Here is a 24,079-nt window from a genome sequence, read left to right as displayed (position 1 = left end):
TAATTTATTCAGTATATATGATTCGATTATGTGCTGTAGACCTACATGCTCAAAACTATATTCTCCGTACGCCTATGTGGAAATTTCGATAACTTGAAATAAAATTTAGCTCCCGAGGTGACCCGAGATATCGAGCGAGGTTCTACTGTATTTTTATTGAACTTGTGTATTCAACAGAGTGAAAATCTTTTAAGTTATATCAAAATATCCGGACAGAATATTTTATAGTCTACATATTGGTTATATGACACTGATACACAATCTGTTCTTAGTTAGCCTAAATAAATTATATTGGGTAGAAATAAAATACATGACTGTTTTCCCTCAACTCAGAAATGTAATCCTGTCAGTGGTTCCATCGTTGATATTTACTTGATACTTGTCGCATTCAAGCAATCTATTTTGATGCAATATTCCTGTTCGAAATGGGCATGTGTTGATTACCTTAGCATGTCCGTTTATCTTGTCAAAGTTGGCGTCATGAGATTCGCGTGTTCTGTTTTGTCACACACATGTACACCCACAGTTCCATGTTGTCCTCGGATATCATTTCCAACATATGTACCATCAAGAGTTCTATCAAGAGGGCAATACCACGCCTACCCTTAAATGCTGCATTAAAGTTCCCACCAATGGCAGCAAGCACGATAGGCGGAGATAAGGTGGATGTTGAAGAAGGGGAACAGCCAATAGGGAGGCGATGTGGCATTGCTACAATGTTACGGAGTCCGCTTGTCAAAACTTCGTTACCTCGCCTTCTTTTGTTTATTGGCCCACTTTTGTTTTCCAGTAGGCTCAAGTCTTTAAGACAGGTTAGAAGTGTGCGCGTGTCTTTGTCTATCTCCTAGGAGTGACGATAATCGCCGCTCAGATTATGTGCAAATCATCGCCGAGGTGTAAGACAAGCCAACACGTGTATGGACCCAAGAACTTACTAGCTTCTTAAGAAGTGATGTTTGAGTTTCGTGTCTTTGTTATGAGATTATGCAAATACACTTTCTGTGAGAATTCAGTCACCGAGAGAGTTATCTTCTACATGAGTTGATTTGGTATTATGCGAGGCAATTGGCCATTACTGCACAAATCTGTTGAACATTGAATTACAATCACGTAGTCAGGCTGAAATGTGGAAGTGAAATATTAGGAAAGATACAGTACCGATTTGGTTTTTCTATATTTGCAAAAGTATAGATTCAGAAATAAGGTAAACTGTACTGAAAAATAATTCATAGCTTCGTGGCTTCTTCGTAGCTGAATTAAATGTAAATTTGAATGCATGACTTATAAAGTCGAGAAATAAATTACTAGTGCACATGTGCTCTATTGGATACACTTATGAAAGGACAAGACAGTGACTAGGATTAATGGTAAAACAATAATTTTCTGTATTGAAATTCTCATTATACTATAGCGTGTGAACTATAAGGTGAAAGTGAAAACAGGCAGCATATTTACTCTATTACGGGTCGATATTTGAACAGTTCACAAGACTCAGATGTTCAGTCAGCTGTTCATGAATGTAAGGAGACATACTGCCAGTACGAGTACTTTTGAATGAGTGAAACATTCTGTAATTTTCTTTGCAGTTAATAGATGACTTAGGAGAGGAATCTGTGGTTGTTCTGCTTTTCATAAATCTCCTTGGTTGTGATTTAAAACCATTCGGAAAACTGTGTCAAAAATAGGCTCTATATGCTAACAGGCAAGGAAACTGAAAACTTTTGTATTTGAAGACAAGTTATTTTAGGACATTAATGGCACATGTAAAAGAATTTTCCACATAATCATATTAACTACTAAATTGGTGCCTAATACTTTTCATGTCTATAAGAATTAAGGAAAAACTCTCCTATGATACATACTTGTGCGAATGTCTTTCTAGAATATCATTAATTGGCACGTGTTTGAGTTAATGAAGTACATATTCCGCCGTCAGTTTTCATCAGTAGAAAGAACCTTCTCACGGCCTAGCTGTTGGTGATAATGGTGGAATGACACTGTCTCGGGCCATGTGTGAGTTGAGCAGCCGGGCGCGAGCCTTTTCTGTGGAGGCGCTCATAGGGGTGAAGCGGCCACGGACAGAAGACAGTACGCCTGATTCAGGTAACTTAATTTAAAGGTCTCATACTTACCATATTATAAGTTTCAATTCAAATATAATGCTACATTTTATTCTAATGTCATGCTCCCTTGACTCCAAATTACGCACATGCTTGATATTTTGGGATACTTTTCAATTGCTCAATTAAATTTTCAATTTACTTAATAAACGATACTTGGTTAATCCTTGGTGTTCACTCAGTCAAAAGTGTCTACCAAGTTAAATTCCTCGAGGCAGAAGCGGCCATGCATATAAGCTAGACTAGGTTTCCTCTATCTCACATAGTGCCGATGTTAAACGTAGAGAAAAAGCCTAAGTTTCTACTCCTCTGATCATCTTCATAGCCTGTTCGGAGATAATTTCACTGTTTTTTCTCTCTAATAATTCCTTGCAAACACAGCACAGGCTTCACCCTTTATTTCAGGCTAATGTTCTTATGGCACAAATATCGTAGGACTAGCCTACTTGTAGCTCAAGACTTTCAATATTTTCTGACAAGTTAAAGGAGCCATGCCTGTTCCAGAGATACTTTACTGGAGAAACCCCGGTGATAAAAACGGAAGATCAGTTCAACAATATTGATACATCTTTTATAAATAAATATTGACAGCTAATTTATTTTGGTGAACGTTAGTTCCTTGGTTTGAGGCATAGTGTCAATACTTCTTTTTAATTATTGCAGCATATTTGTTACTTGTTAGGCCTATTGGTATTTCGAAGGGAAAATTAGGAAGCACGTTTCCCATTTTTAAATCATGGATACCGGAACTCTACTCAAGCATAATCTTAACTATAGGCCTATATTTAGTCTCTGTGACAAACTTCTTCCGATGAGAAATCAAAAGGAACAACCTATTAAGGTTGTCAAGGAATGCGATTCGAATTTAAAAGACAGAAATGATTCCTGAAGTACCATAATTCATAGATGAATACTATTCCTCTTGACATGGTAATAATTCATGCAAAGTGACATAATGCTAGAGAACATCTCATAAATTAGAAAAATCATGTTAAGGTATCACTGTGACCATTTTTGTGTAGTCATCCCAGAAATTTGTATGGCATTTATGGCAATCGTTAACGTTTTATTTGTACTAGTACAAACTCTAGTAGCCTATTATTTTGTAATAGAAATGTATTAATTATTCTGTGTCCCTCTGGTGAATCCACTTTGGATTCGATTAAATAAATCAAATAATGTCGATGCTTGTTACTCAAAATGGTTCTTAAATAAATGAATTAATAATTTAAAATCGAGCATTTCCAGAAAGAATGCGCTTTAAATGACCATTTTTGTGACAAAAAATTCATACCTCCAAATCAACAATTTCCTCGTTAAATGTATTAGCCCGTTACTAATATTTCGGTAGAGAGGGAAAATTAAACCTTATGTTAGTAACTTATTGTAGAATCTTCTTTACTGATTATTGTGAAGCAAAGGTCCAGGACGTGTTAATATTTCTGCCGTATATGATAAAAAATCGCATTTCAGTTGATACTGTTTGAACACTAATAATAATAATAATAATAATAATAATAATAATAATAATAATAATAATAATAATAATAATAATAATAATAATAATAATAATATTAAAAGACCATGGCAAGTAGGCCCTAGGTGTAGGCCTACATCAATTTTGAGTGCGAAATGTATACCTACACTTACAACGTGGATATAAAAAGAGCAGTAGGCCTGCATAATTGTGACCAATTCCGAAACATTCACAATAGACTATTTGTGTTGGAAGGTACTACAATTTTGACAATTTCCATGATAGTTAATGTCCCTTAAGATTGAAGCATCTTACAGACATTGAATGTATTTTCCAGAATATTCGGTTAGGGTGTAATTTTTGAACACTTTTCTTATGAAGTGCTGGTTGCATATAGAGGACTGTAGAGGCGCTTAGTTCATTCACAGAACCTTACAGACTGAACGCTGCGAGGCTTAACAGTAAAGCACGATTACTGGAGCATTTCACAACATGTGATCTGGACGTCGTGTGATCTCTACAGAGGCCTGGTGCAAAGCTTTCTAGTTGACACCAATGAGTGACCTGCGTTCCCTGGTGTGTGATAAATTGATGATAATGAGTTAGGGAGAGGGTGAAGCCCGGTGTCGGTACATAGCCTACTGCTGCCGAATAGCACCAGGGAGTCTGCTCAAGGCTTTAATCTCCATCCGATGGACGGATCACCATCAACACTATCATATGCCTCATTTAATATGAAAACTATGGCAAAGTTTGGAATAAGCCTATTACAAAATATAAAATAATACTAGCCCTATTGTGTTGATTCCTACATTCTACCCTATCCTGTAGGTGTAGCTATTGTAGCTTAGGCCTACGCTTGCTCTACATTGTCAAATATATTCATGCCTTAACTTCACTCTACCATTCCCTCCGCAAAGATATGTTTCACTCTTAAATTCGTCAACAAGTCCTGTATGTTTCAAAATGTGTCCTATCAAGCTATCTCTTCTTGTGGTGAAATATTGCCAAATTTGTCTTTCTTCACCAACCCGAATATGAATCTCCTGTTACCCAATTTAACCATCTCGCATTCAACATTCTTCTGCAGCACCACATTTCAGAAGCTTCTATTATTTGCTTTCTGTACCGTTTATTGCCTACACTTTGTTCCATTAGGCTATACGTTTCCGAACTGATAGGTCGCTGAGACTTAAGCACATGGATAACCTGCTTTATCCGAAATTATAATTTATAGAACGAAGATGTTTTAATATTAGATCTAAGTATATGTTTTCCTCTTAACTCAATAGGCCTTCTACTGTACATGGAGATTTTTTTTTTTTTTTACAAGTTCCTGTACGTCGCACCGACACAGATAGATGTTATGGCGACGGTGGGATAGGAACAGGCTAGGAGAGGGAAGGAAGCGGCCATGGTCTTAATTAAGATATAGCCTGGTGTGAAAATAGGAAACCACGGAAAACCATCTTCAGGGCTGCCGACCCACTATGTCCCGAATGCAAGCTCATAGCTGCGCGTCCCTAACCACACGGCCAACTCACTCGTTCACGGAGAATCAAAAGATAACATTTCCAACTTCTTTGAAATCATTTATAAAGACTATAGGCCTATAGAAATGTGTACTTTTGCAAGTAAATTGACCGTTGGGGTCTTTCCGTGAACCACAGTAGGTTTATTATTCCTTATCTGATGGTTATTAAATACGAAGTTCGATTAACATGGGTCCAACAATTTTTCTGTTACAAAACTCGAAACGTAAACAGTAAACAAGCAAGCAAACTTGTACTTTTAGGTCTATGTGATCCAATTTTACAAGGAATCCATACCACCGTGAATTGACTTTTCATTTCAAAGATCCCAGAAGTATTGACTGGGATTCGAACCCTAGCTGCCTTGGTGTGAAGCCAGCGATGATGTCCCCCGGCGATCACGCACCGAAACAAAATCTTTAAAACAATCAACTTCTTCTTTTTCTACCGCTTCTCCCGCACGTGTGGGGTCGCGGGTGCGAACTGCGTCGCAGATGTGGATTTGGCCCTGTTTTACGGCCGGATGTCCTTCCTGCCGCCAACCATATATGGAGGGATATAATCACTATTGCGTTTTTCTGTAGTGTTTGGTAGTGTAGTGTGTTGTGTGAGCCGGGCTGAGTGGCTCAGACGGTTAAGGCGCTGGCCTTCTAACCCCAACTTGGCAGGTTCGATCCTGGCTCAGTCCGGTGGTATTTGAAGGTGCTCAAATACGACAGCCCCGTGTCGGTAGATTTACTGGCACGTAAAAAAACTCCTGCGGGACTAAATTCCGGCACCTCGGCGTCTCCGAAGACCTTAAAAAGTAGTTAGTGGGACCTAAAGCAAATAACATTATTATTATTATTATTATTATTATGCGTTGTGTGAATATGAAGAGGAGAGTGTTGGGACGGATACAACCACCCAGTCCCCGAGCCAGAAGAATTAATAAGAAGCGATTAAAATCCCCTACCCGGCCGGGAATCGAACCCGGGAACCTCTGAAACGAAGGTCAGTGCGCTGACGATTCAGCCAACGAGTCGGACCTTTAAAACAATGCACTATGATGATTGTATTAGGCCAGTATATGAAATGAATCACTATCATAAAATGTTGGCAGAATAATCAATGCGCGGACCACATAGACTTCAATATTTCACTGATATACATAGCCTACTTTTGTGTGTGTGTGTTTATTTACTTGATTTATATGTAAGTATCTTGGTGTTCTGAGGTGAGATTGATCCTCTGAAAACAAAGATCTGAAATTCACCTTTGGAAACTTCAACGACCTTGTCAGCGATTTTTGCCGGGCACGCCACACTGCTATTTAACGCCAACGTTTTCCTTCCGGTGGTAACTTATTGTAAAGTAGACTACAGATTTTGTGAAATCAAACAGTAGAGGAGAAGATGTTTACCGTGGAACTATTTCCGGTCATGTGGAGTGGGGTGTCAGAATGGTCGAGTTTGGGTCACATTGAAGGAGCGTACGAGAAACGAGTCAATAAGGAGGCAAAACATAACAGAACACTGTTAGCTACGTTACGTCATACGGGATCAGCCTTATGTCAAGTTAAGGGGACAGACAACAGGGCGCCATAGAATAGTCATCACAAACGAGATTCATGGATGACTTATCGAACAGATGATAGAGTCCTCAAAGCGTAGTCAACGACAGACATCGCTGAAACTCGGCTTGAGATTCTGCTCAGCGGATGTTTAAAGAGCTGAGTGGATTTCCACACTGCATTCAAGTTGTTCAGCGTCTAACAAAAGGGATGAACTAATCCGATTACAGAATTGTAGCCAAGCGTTGCTCATGACTTAGCGAGGATCCAGAGTTCTTCTGCAACGCATCGTCGCTCCTATGTCGAAACCGCGAATATGACAATGTTCTTCTGATCCATTACTTCCCTTAACACTGGTCACGCCTCCCAGCCACATACTGATTTGCAGTCCATAAGAACAATTTTCGTTGAGTTCATTTTCCTATGCGCGTGTGTAAAGGAAACTGAAAAATACATCATACTCTAGGAGTGGGTAAATATGTCATGCAAACATACGTTCCTACAGTGCCGTACAGTAAGATTCATTTTACTTTACACACGCACATAAGGTAAATCCGGGACAGATGCCGCCCCGGTAGAGATGCCGCATACACTGTAGCTATAGGTTCCCATCGTTACAGCTAGATGGCAATATGTGTGGTTTTTCAGTTTCTAAGGAAGAACTACTGTCTGCGAGTGTGACGAAATTTGCTCGTATATTACGCCAATTATAGCCGATATCATGAGGCGAGTACATGTTTCCTCCTGACAAAGTTTTTGCGTGTGTTAATTTATTGTATATTAAGTTGGCTTCAAATGCTTAAATCAGACGTTTTTAGTACAGTAGATGTCAGAAACATAACTGTAGTTGAGAGTAAGCTAATTTTGGGCCATGATAGCCTTGAGGTATGAAAACAGGAGGGTGCGGCGCCTCTCCCTAATAGTTGGCCTTCGGGCTGAGCAGCGGTCGCTGTGCAGGCCAGAGCCATTTCAAGGGTGTTAAGTGCCGTGGGTTTTATATAACACAGTGAAGAATTCCATTGCACATGCACATTTATAGTAAATCGAAATTAAAATATGATTTTAATGTTGTAAATTATCAGATAGATTTTTTTCCATTGAATGATTATATTATGTGGATATAATTGTCTTGTAGTACGTTCTAGTGTTCGGTTATATTAAAGTTGAAGAAATTGGCTTAAATTTGATTTTGTCATTAATTATTTTACTCGCGGCATCTCTCCTGAGCAAAGTCGGCATCTATACCGGGATCCAGGGAGAGACGCCGCAGATGCAACAATTCCTTTGTTCACTCCTTCCTCCCATTTACTTTCAATTGCCAATATTTTGTTCATCCCTGATCAAATGTACATGTTTTCAAATTATGCTCGATGAATTTGCAACAATTTTTAAAGTAAATATACCGAGATATAACAAAAGACATAAAAAGTGCGGCAACTCTCCCGGAATTACCCTAAGAAAATGAACTCATCGAAAATTGTTCTGATGGACTGCAAACCAATTATGTGGCTGGGAAGCGTGACCAGTCTTAAGGGAAATAATGGATAGGAAAGCATTGTCACATTTGCGGTTTTGGCACAGCATCGACGATATCGTTTTTCAGGTGAAAGCCTTATTCACATTGATGGCTACATCAACCGACGAACAACTTGTTTCTTAGGTTTTTAACAGCCTGATGGCGTTATACAGAGACCAGTACGCAGTACACGGGTTACAATTTGGTGTGCCGTGTCCGGTCTGGAATATTTGGTCCTTATCTCTACGAGGTGCTGCTGCACAGAATACAAAATCTTGGACAAGGTACCCTCATTATCACCCTATTGCGCCGTTTTTTGTCGCGCCAGAAACTTACCTCTCCAATGCCGATGGATGCAGCAAAATGCAGCTACAGTTTACACCATGAGATAATCACTTACCCTTCTGCAAAGATATTTCAAGATCACCTAATTTCTCGTGGGAATCCATTCTAGTACTCTTGCTGCCGTCCAGGTCTCACAGACCCAGAGGCTGACAATGGGTGAAGGAACTAGCATTGAAGACAGATGACCCACCTGCCAGGCATTCCCGAATTATGTGAGAAGGTAACGTAGTTTTTGTGTCCTTAGAGCAGCCTTTGTTCATCAACATGTTCAATAGAGAAACGTTATCATCATCATCATCATCATCTGTTTACCCTCCAGGTTCGGTTTTTCCCTCGGACATAGCGAGGGATCCCACCTCTACCGCCTCAAGGGCAGTGTCCTGGAGCTTCAGACTCTTGGTCGGGGGATACAACTGGGGAGTATGACCAGTACCTCGCCCAGGCGGCCTCCCCTGCTATGCTGAACAGGGGCCTTGTGGAGGGATGGGAAGATTGGAAGGGATAGGCAAGGAAGTGGGAAGGAAGTGGCCGTGGCCTTAAGTTAGGTACCATCCCGGCATTCGCCTGGAGGAGAAGTGCGAAACCACGGAAAACCACTTCCAGGATGGCTGAGGCGGGAATCGAACCCACCTCTACTCAGTTGACCTCCCGAGGCTGAGTGGACCCCGTTCCAGCCGTCATACCACTTTTCAAATTTCGTGGCAGAGCCGGGAATCGAACCCGGGCCTCCGGGGGTGGCAGCTAATCACGCTAACCACTACACCACAGAGGCGGACGAGAAACGTTATGAAAAATGAAAGACACGTAATGGTCCACATTTTGAACACATACTGTGCCAATACAAAGTGCCGCATTCGGTACATGACAAATAATAATTAAACTTTGTTTATAATCCGTTTTACGTGGCACCGGCACATATAGGTCTTATGGTGACGATGGGATAGGAAAGGGTTAGGAATAGGAAGGAAGCTACCGTGGCCTTTATTAAGGTACAGCCCCTGCTTTTGCATGGTGTAAAAAAGAGAAACCATGAAAAACCATCTTCAGCGCTGACGACAGTGGAGTTCGAACCTACTATCTCCCGAATGCAAGCTACGTGACCCAAACCACGAGGTCACTTGATCGGTGAAACCTTTTCGGATATGAAGATAATAATTAATTATAAGAATGTTTTAAATTTTAGTGACGTTATTAGCTCAAAATGATTTAAATTTACAATTAATCCCAAAGATTACGCGTGTGCGTGCCAGGGTTAACTTATCGTATGGATTTTAGTACCGGGAGTGTCCGAGGACATGTTCGGCTTGCCTGGTGCAGGTGTTTCTATCTGACATCCATGAGCGACCTGCGCGTCTGGATTTGAGATGATGATGATGATGATAATGAGGTAGAGAGAGGGTGAAACCCGGTGTTGGCACGTAGCCTACTCCTGTCGAATAACACCAAGGGGGTCCGCTCAAAACTTCACGTCTCCATCCAACGGACGAACAACCAACAACAGGGTCATATCCTCTCACTCCATATGAAAACTGCGAAGAGGTTTGGAATTCAATCCAGACTTTTGGCACCCCATCTAGTGATTAGAAATTGAATACTCCCACCTCTCCTACCCTGCCGGCCAACATTTGGATGTGAAAGTTTTTTCGTCCAACGGGTCTCGATCAGGCTAACCAGGTGTCAGAGCATATCGACTTGATGCCTTAATGCCACGGCAATCAGGCGAGCTTGTGCTAGGATAAGTATGATAAAGAGACTGGAACTGTGTCGAATTATTTTCAGTTGATCACGGGGTTGAGCTTCCGATGGCTGTCGCCAATTGATTTTACATGTGACATCTTATTTCAAATCCTGGTGCTCTCTTCTTTATCATAGCCGAAATGAATATGAAATACAAACGTTGATGGATGATGTACCTACAAACCATTGAAAAACTTAATTCCTAAAGGCAGAAGTTTAAAAAATGCTTTACCGTGTTCACTGATGCGAATTTCTTACAGAAGTATTATATCGTTGCGCCTGAGAAAACCGCTATGTGATAATAGTTTTGGAGAAATACTGATCCGCAGCATTATGTTATAAAGAACGAGATTTCCTTTACATTATTCGCATAATACTGAACCTTAGATGACAGAACCTTACCGGCCAAATTTCTAAGCTAAAATATTTCACGTCCGCTTCTGTGGTGTAGTGGCTCTGCCATGAAATTTGAAACTCTACCGCCTCAAGGGCAGTGTCCTGGAGCGTGAGACTTTGGGACGGGGATAGCTGGAGAGGAGGACCAGTACCTCGCTCAGGCGGTCTGACCTGCTATGCTGAACTGGGGCTTTGTGGGGAGATGGGAAGGTTGGAAGGAATAGACAAGGAAAACAATGTTACAAAAAAAATGAGGACACAGAAACGAATTTTAGACAACAGTGCCACTGTGTGTAATTTTTGTCCATACGTTGTCCGGATCTTTTGATGAAACGTCAACGGGGTGGTCTTCGGTTCAGATGGCCCCGACTTCGATTCCTGGTTGGTCCGAGGATTTTAACAGTATTTGGTTCGTTCCTTTGGCTCGGACATTGGGTATTTATGCTCGTCTCAATACATATCTGTTCATCTACATGCAACAAACCACTCTGCCAGCCCCATACATGCACACCCACCCACCCACCCACCCCCACACACACACACACGCGCGCGCGCGCAATAGAAAATACTTCCCTTTACATAAGTTTACCGTCAGAAAGAGCACTCGGCCGTAAAACTTGGCCGAATCCACATCAAGCACCGACCTAAATAAATTGCGAAAGAGGCCTGGAAGAAACTAAATAAGAAGAAGAATAAAAAGAAGAAGAGGAAGAAGAATAGAAATAAACTTAGCCTAGTGTAAATATATCACATTACTTCGGCATGAAGGATAGGAACCTAGGCCTGAATTAACCTTGAATGGTTTAATTTAACAGCTTCATTGGTATGAAGTCCACTGACTAGTTCGCATTAAAAATTAACAAGCTATTCGTTATTTTGTAAAATTAATTTATTCTATAGTTGCATCTTATCGTCGCTTAATTTTCCAATACGATGCAAATATTTTGATAGCCTGGTGAAACTGGCGATGCGATGGCGAACAAATAAAAAAAAATTCCTTGAGGTATCTTCAGTTTTAAATTGCATTAGAATGCCAACATTTTCTTCTGAAAAGGGGTTCTTGAAGGTGTTAAAAATATACAAACATAGGTCTTTCGTATTTTATCACTCTTGAACCACAACTGAATATGTTGGTATTAAATCTTGCATGTGGCAACAAGCGTTTTACCAATTACCCTTCATAACCAATTAATATGAAATACATTTATGACTGTACTTTCGTCTGTAAAAATTAAATAATAACTGCATTCTAGGGTAAAATATATTAATCCAGCTGTCGAAGGTGGTACAGAGCAAATACTAGGCCTATTTGTATAGGAAGGAATGAGAAAAAATGTAGGGAATGAAGTGATGTAATATATTAGTTCCTTACAGGTTGCATTACAACTATCTGTACTTCTGTAGGCCTACTGCTAGCTAATAAGTAGCCTACGTAATGGAATAATCTACGTATCTCCTTATGATTAGACGAAGGTACAATTCCATCTTTCTTCCGCTTTTCCCATACATTGGAACCATTTAGGTTTTAGCCGGGGGTTTAAGGTCAAACGTCCTTGATGCTAAGTGAATTTTCAAGTGAAAATTCAAACATGGGATCGACCAGAATTCGAGCCTCGCCCGTCCAGGTGGAAAGACAGAAGCTAAGCCACTACACTAATCACGTTCCCCAGGAGGCACACTACCATCAAATGTTAAAATTTGGTAGAAACATTCAGTTTATAACCTGAATAAACATTCCACTAAAAGGAATTCAATTTTGGGACGGTGATATTCAGATTGATGTATCCATTGAAGCGCTATTATTATTATTATTATTATTATTATTATTATTATTATTATTATTATTATTATTATTATTATTATTATTATTATTATTATTATTATTATTATTATTCTACCGCATTTCTCACACCCTGGTAGGGTCGCAGTTGATAACTGTGTCACATAATAGACTTGGTCGAGTTTTGCGGCTGAATACCCTTCCTGACACCAAACCTATTAACTAATGTGTACTCCTGTGGTAGCTGATAGTATGGTGTGTTTTGTGAATGCGAATAGATGTGTACTGAGATAAACACAAACATCCAGTCCCCGAGTCATAGGAATGAACTAAATGCAGTTAAAATCCCTGACACGGCCGGGAGTCGAACCTGACAACTTCTGAACCGAACGTTTCGTCGCTAACCGTCCAGCAAAAGATCTTGACTTGCACTATTCTCGAAGTAAAATTCCTCTTGGAATAAGATGAGATTCAATTTACTGAACTTCAAGTTTATTGCTTGCAGTAAAAAAAAAATATTTTTTTTTCGGCGATGAATGTTTTACCCAAACATGTTCTATTCCATTAAGTAAACTCCACTTTGAGAGCAGTGTATTCAACTTACTATTAAAATAAATAGCTTATAGTTCCACTAATTATAATACCTGTTGGAAGACTTGTTCCATTATGCAAAGTTCCATCAGGGAAGCTGTGAAGTTCAAAATAATAAGGAATTCATTACTAGATCAAAGTGAATAATTGAAGAATAAATATATGGACTAACGGTGTCTGGGTCCGTGGTTAAATGGTTAGCGTGCTGGCCTTTGGTTATAGGGGTCCCGGGTTCGATTCCCGGCAGGGTCGGGAATTTTAACCATCATTGGATAATTTCGCTGGCTTGAGGACTGGGTGTATGTGTCGTCTTTATCATCATTTCATCCTCATCACGACGCGCAGGTCGCCTACGGGAGTCAATTCAAAAGACCTGCACCTAGCAAGCCGAACTTGTCTTCGGACACTCCCGGCACTAAAAGCCATACGCCATTTTTATTTCATGAACTAATGGTGTGAATTTAAAATGAAAGTCACAGAACAAGAGTGTTACATTTCAGATGTGTAACGGAAGAGAAAAAGATTTTCTCATCACTTTTGCCTTCAATCATTCTACGAGATGAGGAAGCACGTTAATACTGGAATATAATAAATTAAATTAAATCCAGGACAAGATATCACTAACTTTTTTCTGAACACCAAGAAAATGGACAATTCATACCTATTCAAAGCACGATTTATTTCTCCAATGTTCTTTATATTTAAATAATATTTCATTTATGCCTTATCTGTGTGACATTCCATGCACTGAAATAGATTTTAAAATTTTAAAAGATTTTTTTATAGTTTTGTCTCAGAAAACCACCGTGAAATACGTCAAAACTCGAAAATCAGAGAGACACATTGTTCCTTGATTCTGATGCATGGCATAAGAGACACAAGAAGGAAATACAGAGTAGCAAGTGATTTGAACTCTCCCTTAAAATAAGAATCACACACACATCCTCGTCAAACTATCGTGTCATCGTTTAATAAATAATCTTTTTTCAGTCAAGGATAAGGCCTATATCAACACATGGCGATGTTTAAGAGAATTTTGATATTGCTTTTCAAAATATACCTGTAGGCATGATGTGTTTTATAAGTAAAATCGTGTTTTTGATTTCGGATATATTTTAACAGGGAACGTTGCCCTGAAGTAGCCCTGTATCCCATGTAGATGTGATTGAAAGTACGAATATAATTCTTCAAGGCTAACACATCCTTATCGTTAATTACTGACGCCAAAAATCTGTAGAAAATTCATTTTACTTGATACACATGAAGTATTAAAAATTAAGCCTATCCTCTAGCAAACCCGCGTATCATGTAGACTATAATACATCAGGTATTTTATTTTGTCTGGCTTAGACAATGTGTGTACCTTGTAGATACCGTGAAGCCTATATATCAGAAAGACAGCCCTTCCCCCCAATATGTATATAATTCCCCAAAATACTGTTTATGCAGGTATGACATATTTTGCCCAATAACATCAAACTAAAATTTTCTCAGTCGCATACCTCATGTCTGAGTATCGTGATCCTGACAAAAATTAACCCCCCTCCCCCTATTTTGATTACAGAGTTGTCACATTTTGATCCCTAAAAGCCCATTTAACACACATACAAAAGTTTTCAAAATGTCTCAACTTTGGTTTTGGGTCTGTAGAAGCTACACAAATGCGACATATCAATACCATTCCTTGAAATTTCTAAAGTATAAGGTAGATATTTGCTAGTAAAACCATCACTGCTTGGTATCTTATAAGTGAGATTTTCCGTTCTGAACTATGCTAACCCTCCATTCAATATACTGAGGATGAAAGCTTTAGAGTGTCAAGCTTATTACTAGAGAGGATTAGTCATATATCTATACATGTTAATGACGGACACCTTGATTAACTATGGCCTACAGCGGAACAGACTTCTTAGTTCTTTATTAACGCCTAGTGCTACGTAATGAAATTCAACATGATAAGAGGATTATTTCATCAACAGATGGTGGAGACAAAAGAATAATTCAAATAGATTGCATAGTTGTAATATCAGGTGTCATTTGATAAGAGAAGGAAGTGTAAAAGTATTAAAACGCGATGGAGTTAGATGAGTTCCAAAAAACGCTATTTATATAACTTATCACGACGTCTGTTAACGCTTTATAGGGCCGAAAACCGACAACGTGTTTAAATAGTTTAATAATTTGGTTGATCGTATTTCATAAATGATAATTACAAAGTATTCTTATTTACTCTCTTATATAGTGGAATAGTAACACGATATGCCATGAGCTTTATTGAACAGTACTTCTCGTTTTACGGTCACTTGTAAGTAAGTCAAAATAAGTAATGACTACGTTGAGGATAATTCCTAAAATACGTATTATTTGTTCCTGTAACAGCTAAACATGTAAAGTTAAAAATTCGTTTTGGATCTAACTGTGATGTATAAAAGGCATTTCTTAGTGCCTGTAAATGCCTGTTTTGACCATTAGCACCTAAAACGTTAATTTTAATTTTAAACTTCTTTTCTTCCATGCATTTCGTTAGTCGGCAGAGAGTAACGGGCTTAGATGAAATTCCCAAAGTTGCGGGAAGGACCAAATTCAGGAAGATTCTACAAAGGAATTCTGGTTGGAAAATGTAAAATAAATAAATTATGTCTTCTTTAGAGCGTCTTCAGCCATGACATTAGAACTGTCACCAGTGGAAACGCCTTCCATAAGTGTTACCTGATCATATTCTGTGTGTTTGAGAAAACATTTTATAATTTTATAAATATCCCGGCTGAAACAAGGCCTAAATTTCCTAAAAACATTGAAAACTACACGATAGTCAGCTATGAGTAAGTTGCTTCAATACAGTTCCATTCTATCTTCACAGAATTGAAATCAATAACAACAAACTGGCACTTCCAAATAAGTTACAGTATAAACCCCTCTTTTACATTGTAGAGAACATAATTTACATTTTAAATAGTTCAGCAATTAATACGAATACTGTATATACAAATTTCGATGACACCTATTTAAGTTGTCTAAAACAGGACTTTTCATTCCTAAATGTTTTCATACCGGGCGAGTTGGCCGTGCGCGTAGAGGCGCGCGGCTGTGAGCTTGCATCCGGGAGATAGTAGGTTCGAATCCCACTATCGGCAGCCCTGAAGATGGTTTTCCGTGGTTTCCCATTTTCACACCAGGCAAATGCTGGGGCTGTACCTTAATTAAGGCCACGGCCGCTTCCTTCCAACTCCTAGGCCTTTCCTATCCGATCGTCGCCATAAGACCTATCTGTGTCGGTGCGACGTAAAGCCCGTAGCAAAAAAATAAAAAGGTTTTCAGCTTAGTAATGAGAGTATTGTTGGGAATTAACGGAGTAGTTGCAAGAGACTACCTGTTCATTAGATATTAATTAGCTTATTTCCACTGCTTTTTTATATATAATTTGCCTCAAGATATAAAACTCAATACCCATACATCTTTAGAGTTTTCCGGAATGAATAATTAAAATAATTACGAAGTCATCTTGCAAAAAATATTTTTCACTACTTGCTTAATCAACTTCCATAAATGAAGAATCGTACTGTAAGTTGTCAACATCAATGGCATTGGACTTTATAAGTTTATTTGCCTTCATTTTCTCATGAAATTGTAATAATAATGTTATTTTTTCTACTTCCCACTAACTATTTTTTCGGTTTTCGGAGCTTTATGAAATTCGTCTGAGTGATGAAAATTATGACTTCATAAGGATGAAAAATGGTCTGGACTATAAAGAATCAAATCAGATTCGACCGCTGAAAAATACTGTACAAAATCTTTCTCCAATTTAGTGTCTACGTACATTCGACCGCTGAAAAATACTGTACAAAATCTTCCTCCATGTTAGTGTCTACGTACGATGCAACCGTCAGTCATAAACCCATGCTGTACGGAATTATTATATTTTATTGTGATAACTGCTCAATTTTAGATCCATATGAGGGGGATAACGACAGATTTGGAGATAAACTTGCTGTAATTATGAGTTTACGTAAGGGATGAATGATAATTTCTGTGGTATATTTTGGTTTATAGGGGCTGCCTGGCCGAGAAGGTAAAGGCGTGCTCGGTTCGCGCGGAAGGACGTGGGTTCGAATCCCCGTCAGGAAGTCGTAAAATTTAAGAAACGAGATTTCCACTTCCGGAGGTGCACATGGCCCTGAGGTTCACTCAGTCTACACCAAAAATGAGTACCGGGTTAATTCCTAGGGGCAAAGGCGGCCGGGCGTGGAGCTAACCACTCCACCCCATCAAGTGCCGAGGTTACGGATAGTGGAAGCCTTTACCTTCCACCCCTCCAAGGGCCTTCATGGTCTGTACGGAGATGAAAAAAATTGATTTATGGATTATTGCGAATAACTAGATTTTAACATTTGAAATAAAGCTCATCCCAGCATTTAACATGAATGAATGTAGGAAGTTACTCTCAAATTAACCTTTATCAAAGCTAGTATTTTAAATTCTCGAATGACACAGTTCCTCAGTGCCGTCGCGGATAGTTCCTTCGGACAGAATTAATGTTATTTGCTTTACGTCCCAATAATTATTCTTTTACGGTTTTCGTAGACGCCGAGGTGCCGGAATTTAGTCCCGCAGGAGTTCATTTACGTGCCCGTAAATCTCCCGACACGAGGCTGACGTATTTGAGCACCTTCAAAAACCACCGGACTGAGCCAGGATCAAACTTGCCAAGTTGGAGTCAGAAGGCCAGCACCTCAACCGTCTGAGCCACTCAGCCCGACTCGTATAGAATTAGAATAGCCTATCTGTTATAGATCTTACTCTGAAAATAAATGTCACAAGGATTGGTTTTCGTTTTTCCTTCTCCTAATTATCATTAAGACCAACTCCTTGGTTGAATGGTCAGTGTTGTGACTTTCAGTTCAGAGGGTCCTGGGTTCAATACGCGGGCTGGATGTTTGTGATCGTTTTAATACAAATCTTCGATTACATACCACACATAACACTACCAAACATCGCAGAAGCATGCAATAGTGAAAACATCAGTCGGCATGGGATTGACATCAGAAAAAGTATCCGGGATTACTCAACAGTTAGTGCTGAACCCAAATACTTGTAAACAAGATCAGAAAGATTGTTATTATTATTATTATTATTATTATTATTATTATTATTATTATTTTTTGCTAGGGGCTTTACGTCGCACCGACACAGATAGGTCTTATGGCGACGATGGGATAGGAAAGGCCTAGGAGTTGGAAGGAAGTGGCCGTGGCCTTAATTAAGGTACAGCCCCAGCATTTGCCTGGTGTGAAAATGGGAAACCACGGAAAACCATCTTCAGGGCTGCCGATAGTGGGATTCGAACCTACTATCTCCCGGATGCAAGCTCACAGCCGCGCGCCTCTACGCGCACGGCCAACTCGCCCGGTATTATTATTATTATTATTATTATTATTATTATTATTATTATTATTAACAACATTAGAATTGGGAGACATCCTGTGGGAATTTGTGATTATAATAGTGGGCTATAGTAACAAATGACGAGCAAACAAAACCAGTACGCAGAATAATGCGGAAACTGAAGAAAGAATATAGTTAAGCCTACACGAAAAATAAAAGAACAATATGCTTGATTTCCCATACAATAAATTATGTAATATCGAAGGATTGAACGCATTGTTTTTAAAATATAGGATACTTACAAGTGATATAATAATAATAATAATTTAAAACAATTTTAATTACGAATTCGAACAAATCAACTTGGTTCTCCATGTACCTTCAAGGTACAAGAATTTTATTTTCACGCATGGCGAAGGAGGTTGGAGTGAAATGAATTACCACAAATAAGCCTCTGTTATAATTATTTCATTCTATCATTATTGAGAAATATCTCTTAGTAATTTACACCTAAACCTGATAGCACTAGTGCGATTCCTTCGTTGAAGAGTTTACTTGGGTTTGAGAGATCGAAATCGTTATGTTTATGTTTCTTGTTATTCATCAGTTACTTATTTCACATAGCTTTTGTACAGTCTACTGTAATTGTATTTTCACTTTTGTATATCGTGTTAATAAATACGCAAGACGAAAGGGATGACAGTAGATTTGCTGGCATTTATAGACGATATAGCACTGATCACAGGGCCTCTGGAAATAGAAGCGATCTAGGTCAACGGTTTCAGAAGACTGGTGGCCAAAGTGGAACTCCAAGTGTCACTGGAAGAAACCAAATACTTTACCAACATCATAGAGGCTAACAGGGAATTGTCACTAGAACAGGGCAAAATCAAGCGTGTGGAGAAATTTCTCGGTGACTAGAGTGAACCCAGAGAAAGCAGCCATCTCCGCGAGAGTTAAGCTGGAACTAGCTCATCGACTGAATCATAACACCTACAACAAGTGAGAGCTGTCAAGGATAAAAATCTAAAAATTATCACGTTAAATAGTAGTGATCTTTTTCTAGACACCGTTTTAGGAAGATTTAGGACTAGTGTGAGTTCAAAATTATACTATAATGGACATATTGCGAGATTCTCTAGATAGAAGCAACACAAGGTGAAATTTGCATTCTGTGCGACTTATATCAAATTACGGGACAGGGATAAATCCCGGCCTAACAAGACAATTTATGGTAAAAAAAGAATACATATGCCCATAAGTGAATTGGAAGGTTAAAAGAAGACAATATAACTAGTTATTCATTCTTTTAACACGCCTTTCACCATGCACGACTTAAACATAATTTTAGAGTAGTCCCCGAAACTGTCCACCTCCGTAGCGTAACGGTGTTATTAGCTGCCGTCCTCGGGAGCCGGGGTTCGATTCCCGGTACTGCCAGAAATTTAAGAATGGCAGGAGGGCTGGTATGTGGTTGAAATGGTACGTGCGACTCACCTCCAATGGGGGTGTGACTAAAAAGAGCTGCACCACGTCGGTATGAGGACACGAGTTTTTTTTTACCTCTAAACCGAGAAATTTCCTTTACTACTGTACAACATGTCCACCTCGGTGGTGTAGTGGTTAGTGTGATTAGCTGTCACCCACGGAGGCTCGGGTTCGATTCCAGGTTTTGCCACGAAATATGAAAAGTGGTACGAGGGTTGGAACGGTGTCCACTCAGCCTCGGAAGGTCAAATGAGTAGAGGATTTCATCCTAATAGTAGTTTTCCATGGTTTCCCATTTATCCACCAGTCAAATGCCGGGATGGTACCTAACTTATGGCCACGACCACTTCCTTCCCTCTTCCTTGTCTATCCCTTCCGATCTTCCCAACTCCCCACAAGGCTCCTATTCATCATAGAAGGTGAGGACGCCTGGGCGAGGTGCTGGTCCTCCTCCCCAGTTGTATATCTCGATACAAAGTCTCACGCATCAGGACACTTCCCTTGAGGCAGTAGAGGTGAGATCCCTCGCAGAGTACGAGGGAGAAACCAACTCTGGAGGGTAAACGGATTAAGAAAGAAGAAGAATATTGTATAACATTATTTTTCATCATGCAGTAGCAACAGACAGTCTTCATTCTATGAACATGACAAGGAAAATGTTGTCTACTTGACAACTAACTCGATTGTCTCCTCGAAAATGGTCGGGAATCAACTCAAGTCCAGCCGAAATTGAATTATGTCTTCTCCTTCCGAGAACCTTCTTCCTCGATCTGCTACACCGCGGCGCCCATTTGTCTTAAGAGGCGTCTAAATGGGTTGATTCTTAGGGGCTCTCAAAATAGGGAGTGTAGATTGGCGACAATGGCCTACCTAGATGAGTTTGAAATACTTCCATTTACTCGTGCCAGGCATCTGATCTCCTTTCCTCCAAGTACAGTGGTATTAGGTTTCCAAGGTCTAAAAAATCTTTCGCTTTAACGTCTTTCGTCATTCTTCTCTTGCTCATATATATTCATTTTTCAATGAGTCGGAACTCTTTCATATTTTGTAGTTTGTTTTACGCCATACCAACTCAGAGAGGTCTTATGGTGACAACGAGGTAGGACTGGGTGAGAGGCACAGCGCCAGCATTCGTCAGGTGTGGAAATAGGAAACCACAGAACATTATCTTCAGGGCTGACGATGGTAGGTTTCGAGCCGCCCATCTTCCAAATGCAAGCTCGCACTTCCATACTTTCAACTGATTAGTGTTAATAAAGGATGGTTTTCTGGTTGTACGCCTACCTCCCTTACATTTAAATGACTGAAATAAGAAATTTAAAATCGTTACTTCTTCCCCTGCCACTATAAGCTCCGAAGGGTCTTTGACCTAACAAAAGACCGTTGCTCAGCCCAAAGGCCTACAGATTACGAGCTGAAGTCCGGTAAGCGCGACGAATCCTCCTGGCCATTTTTCTTGGTTTTCTTGACCGGGACCGCCATATCACCACCAGATATATCCTCAACTGTAATCATCTAGACTGAATGTACTACAAACCAGCCCTCAGGTCCTGTTAAAAATCTCTGACCTAGCCGACAATCGAACCCAGTCAAAAATACGGAATTTTGGCCATCCCGTAAGAATCAGCATGTGACTAGCTCTTCTGGCTTCTTACGGGACATCCCCTGCATTGTGGAACACTTGGCAGCCATATCTACCACCCATACTCTCTAATTGCTCAATTTCTTCAAGATAATTTACCTTCTGCTACTTACTCTACCTTCTCCTTACGTTTTAATCACTGCATTACTTTCGTTAGATTTTTGAATGTTGAAAACACTTCTTAGTGGACAAATTAGGGGTCCTCATACTACGAAAAACGTAAAATTAAGCAATTTCCTCAATTGTGCCGAAACTTGAAGAGCTAAACGGCCCGGAAAGGTTTCAATTTGTAAGTTTTGGATAGCTCTACCAAATTAAAGAAAATTGAAAATCACTACCGGCCTAAATGCAGTTGCGGAAAACCAGCCTAAAATCACTTGTTTCTTTTCTCGTTTTCTTTTTGCTTCAAATCCTAGCCAATAATTCCACATAATTCTTTCTGTAATGTGCTCCTTGGTTCAATACCATCAGGAATTTTGTTCTTTTGTTTTCTGAATAAATGGTCACACCGAATGTAGTTATAAGGGCTTAAGTGAAACTCTGCATTGACTCTCATTAGCGCTCATAGTGGCAGAAAAAGGCAAACACTGCTAATCTAATCGACCGATGATTAAGAAAATGATTGTAGTTTTTAGGAATAAATAAAGAATATATTCTCATATTTTATTATATTTTATTTGCCTAAAATTCGTAGCTCATATCCCTACGATATTTTTCAACATTAGCCTTAAGGGCTAGAACAGTGGATTTTCTGTATTTTCTGTATTTTCTTCCTCACAGTAAATACATTTCCATCATAGTTACTCAAAATCCAGACCTTTGATCCATATGAGAGAGTTGGCCTGATTATCGCCGATAAAAGTCTGTAGATTACTCCAGCGAAAACATCAGTTCGATAAGTGTTGAAAACTGTAGTGGATTTTTCTTTTAAAAGCTTGAAACAATTATCACTTCAAAGTTGAACGTCGATCAGAGAAGATTATACTTGGAGTCTGGAGATATAACGCTTCACAACAGGCAAGACGCAGTGAAATCGACCCAGTAGAAGAAAATATATACTGAAGAGAATATGAAGATAAAAATACAGAAAATATCGATCAGAGAGTGAAAATCGTGTTATAGAATATATATATACCAACTATGGTACATAGACGAAGGGTAGAACAAAATTTAGCTTCCACCGAAGTAACAATCCCATTTATTATTGTGACGATAAGGAAGCTTTTGAGGGGTGGTGTTCAGTAATTGCATTCGGTGCGATTAGTGTGTCTGAATGTTATGAAAATTAGTTCTATAGGAACTGTCATAGTCCAATATAAATTTCTAGCCCAGTGAGGAAAGCAATGGCAAACTATTTCACTCCTCATCATGCCTTGTACACTCCATTTGGTGCTCGAGGATTTTCTACAACCACATAACCATTGGTGGTTCTTTCTGATGATCCAACCAACCTCCGGGTTGAAGATTTAAGTAACTAACTAACTAACTAACTAACTGACTGACTGACTGACTGACTGACTGACTGACTGACTGACTGACTGACTGACTGACTAACTAACTAACTAACTAACACACAGAAACACAGGTACATCGGATCACAAATGAAGTTGAAGAGAGGAGAACGATTTGACGAAATTTAACCCGAGGAAGAGTTGATTTAACACTTCCGTCTTCGTGGCATATTATTTTATTTATTTATTTATTTATTTATTTATTTATTTATTTATTTATTTATTTATTTATTTATTTATTTATTTGGTAATTACGTATTTTATCACGAAAATATTTCTTTTTAATGAGTAATATAATAATAATAATAATAATAATAATAATAATAATAACAATAATAATGATGATGATGATGATGATGATGATAATAATCAGGAAGTCCATATACTGTAGGCCTAATAACGAACATTTACAACAGAATAGAACCGAATGTTATCATCTTTTGGATATGTCGATCTTTAAGTTGAGAGAAACGTCAATCACCAAATGACTTCCGATTCGGGCTAACAAATTTGGAAAAAATTATTTATGCCAGGTGGCTCGCGAGCGCCGTACTTTCTACTTACAATTGTCCTACATGCAATAGTGATGCATCGGATGCCTAGCCACTTGTTTCCGAAGGAGTGCTACAACGTGCTCTATTGTGAATGTTGTGAAACAAATAGCAGTCACTTTACTGTACACGTTCCATAACAAGGTGCATTTGTAAATACGCCAAAGATGCAGAAAAGAAAATTTAATAACTTATTAATTTATACACATGTATATATTCCACTCTATAAAACATAAACTAATACTGTTCGGCGAAATACGTGTGTAGAAGGCAGACGTTTGTTTGGAGCTTCGGCTGCATTCCCACCATATTCTCCACAGATTAAAATGATGTCTGTGTATTCGTCGTTGCTGAATACACTAGGCATTGCCGTTATGAAGGCGGCAAACGTAGTGTTGCTGTACAGTAATACATACTATCTGCGCACTTTTTATCGATAGATTTGTGTACGGGTTT

General features: G+C 39.1%; 1 protein-coding gene across 1 annotated transcript in view; it reads left to right on the top strand.

Annotated features, from left to right (window-relative positions):
• The first annotated feature begins 1,699 nt into the window (after window positions 1–1,699).
• LOC136871019 (T-box transcription factor TBX15) overlaps window positions 1,700–24,079 on the top strand; it is a 309,959-nt gene continuing 287,579 nt past the window's right edge. Inside the window, exon 1 of the mRNA XM_068229112.1 lies at window positions 1,700–2,103. Coding sequence (XP_068085213.1) covers window positions 1,992–2,103 — 112 coding nt within the window. The 5' untranslated portion in view covers window positions 1,700–1,991. The remainder of the gene's footprint in view (window positions 2,104–24,079) is intronic.

Source organism: Anabrus simplex, chromosome 1, assembly GCF_040414725.1.
Source record: "Anabrus simplex isolate iqAnaSimp1 chromosome 1, ASM4041472v1, whole genome shotgun sequence".
NCBI classification, from domain to species: Eukaryota; Metazoa; Arthropoda; class Insecta; order Orthoptera; family Tettigoniidae; genus Anabrus; species Anabrus simplex.
The sequence above is the reverse complement of the archived record's forward strand: the minus strand, read 5'-3'. Positions and strand labels throughout refer to the sequence as shown.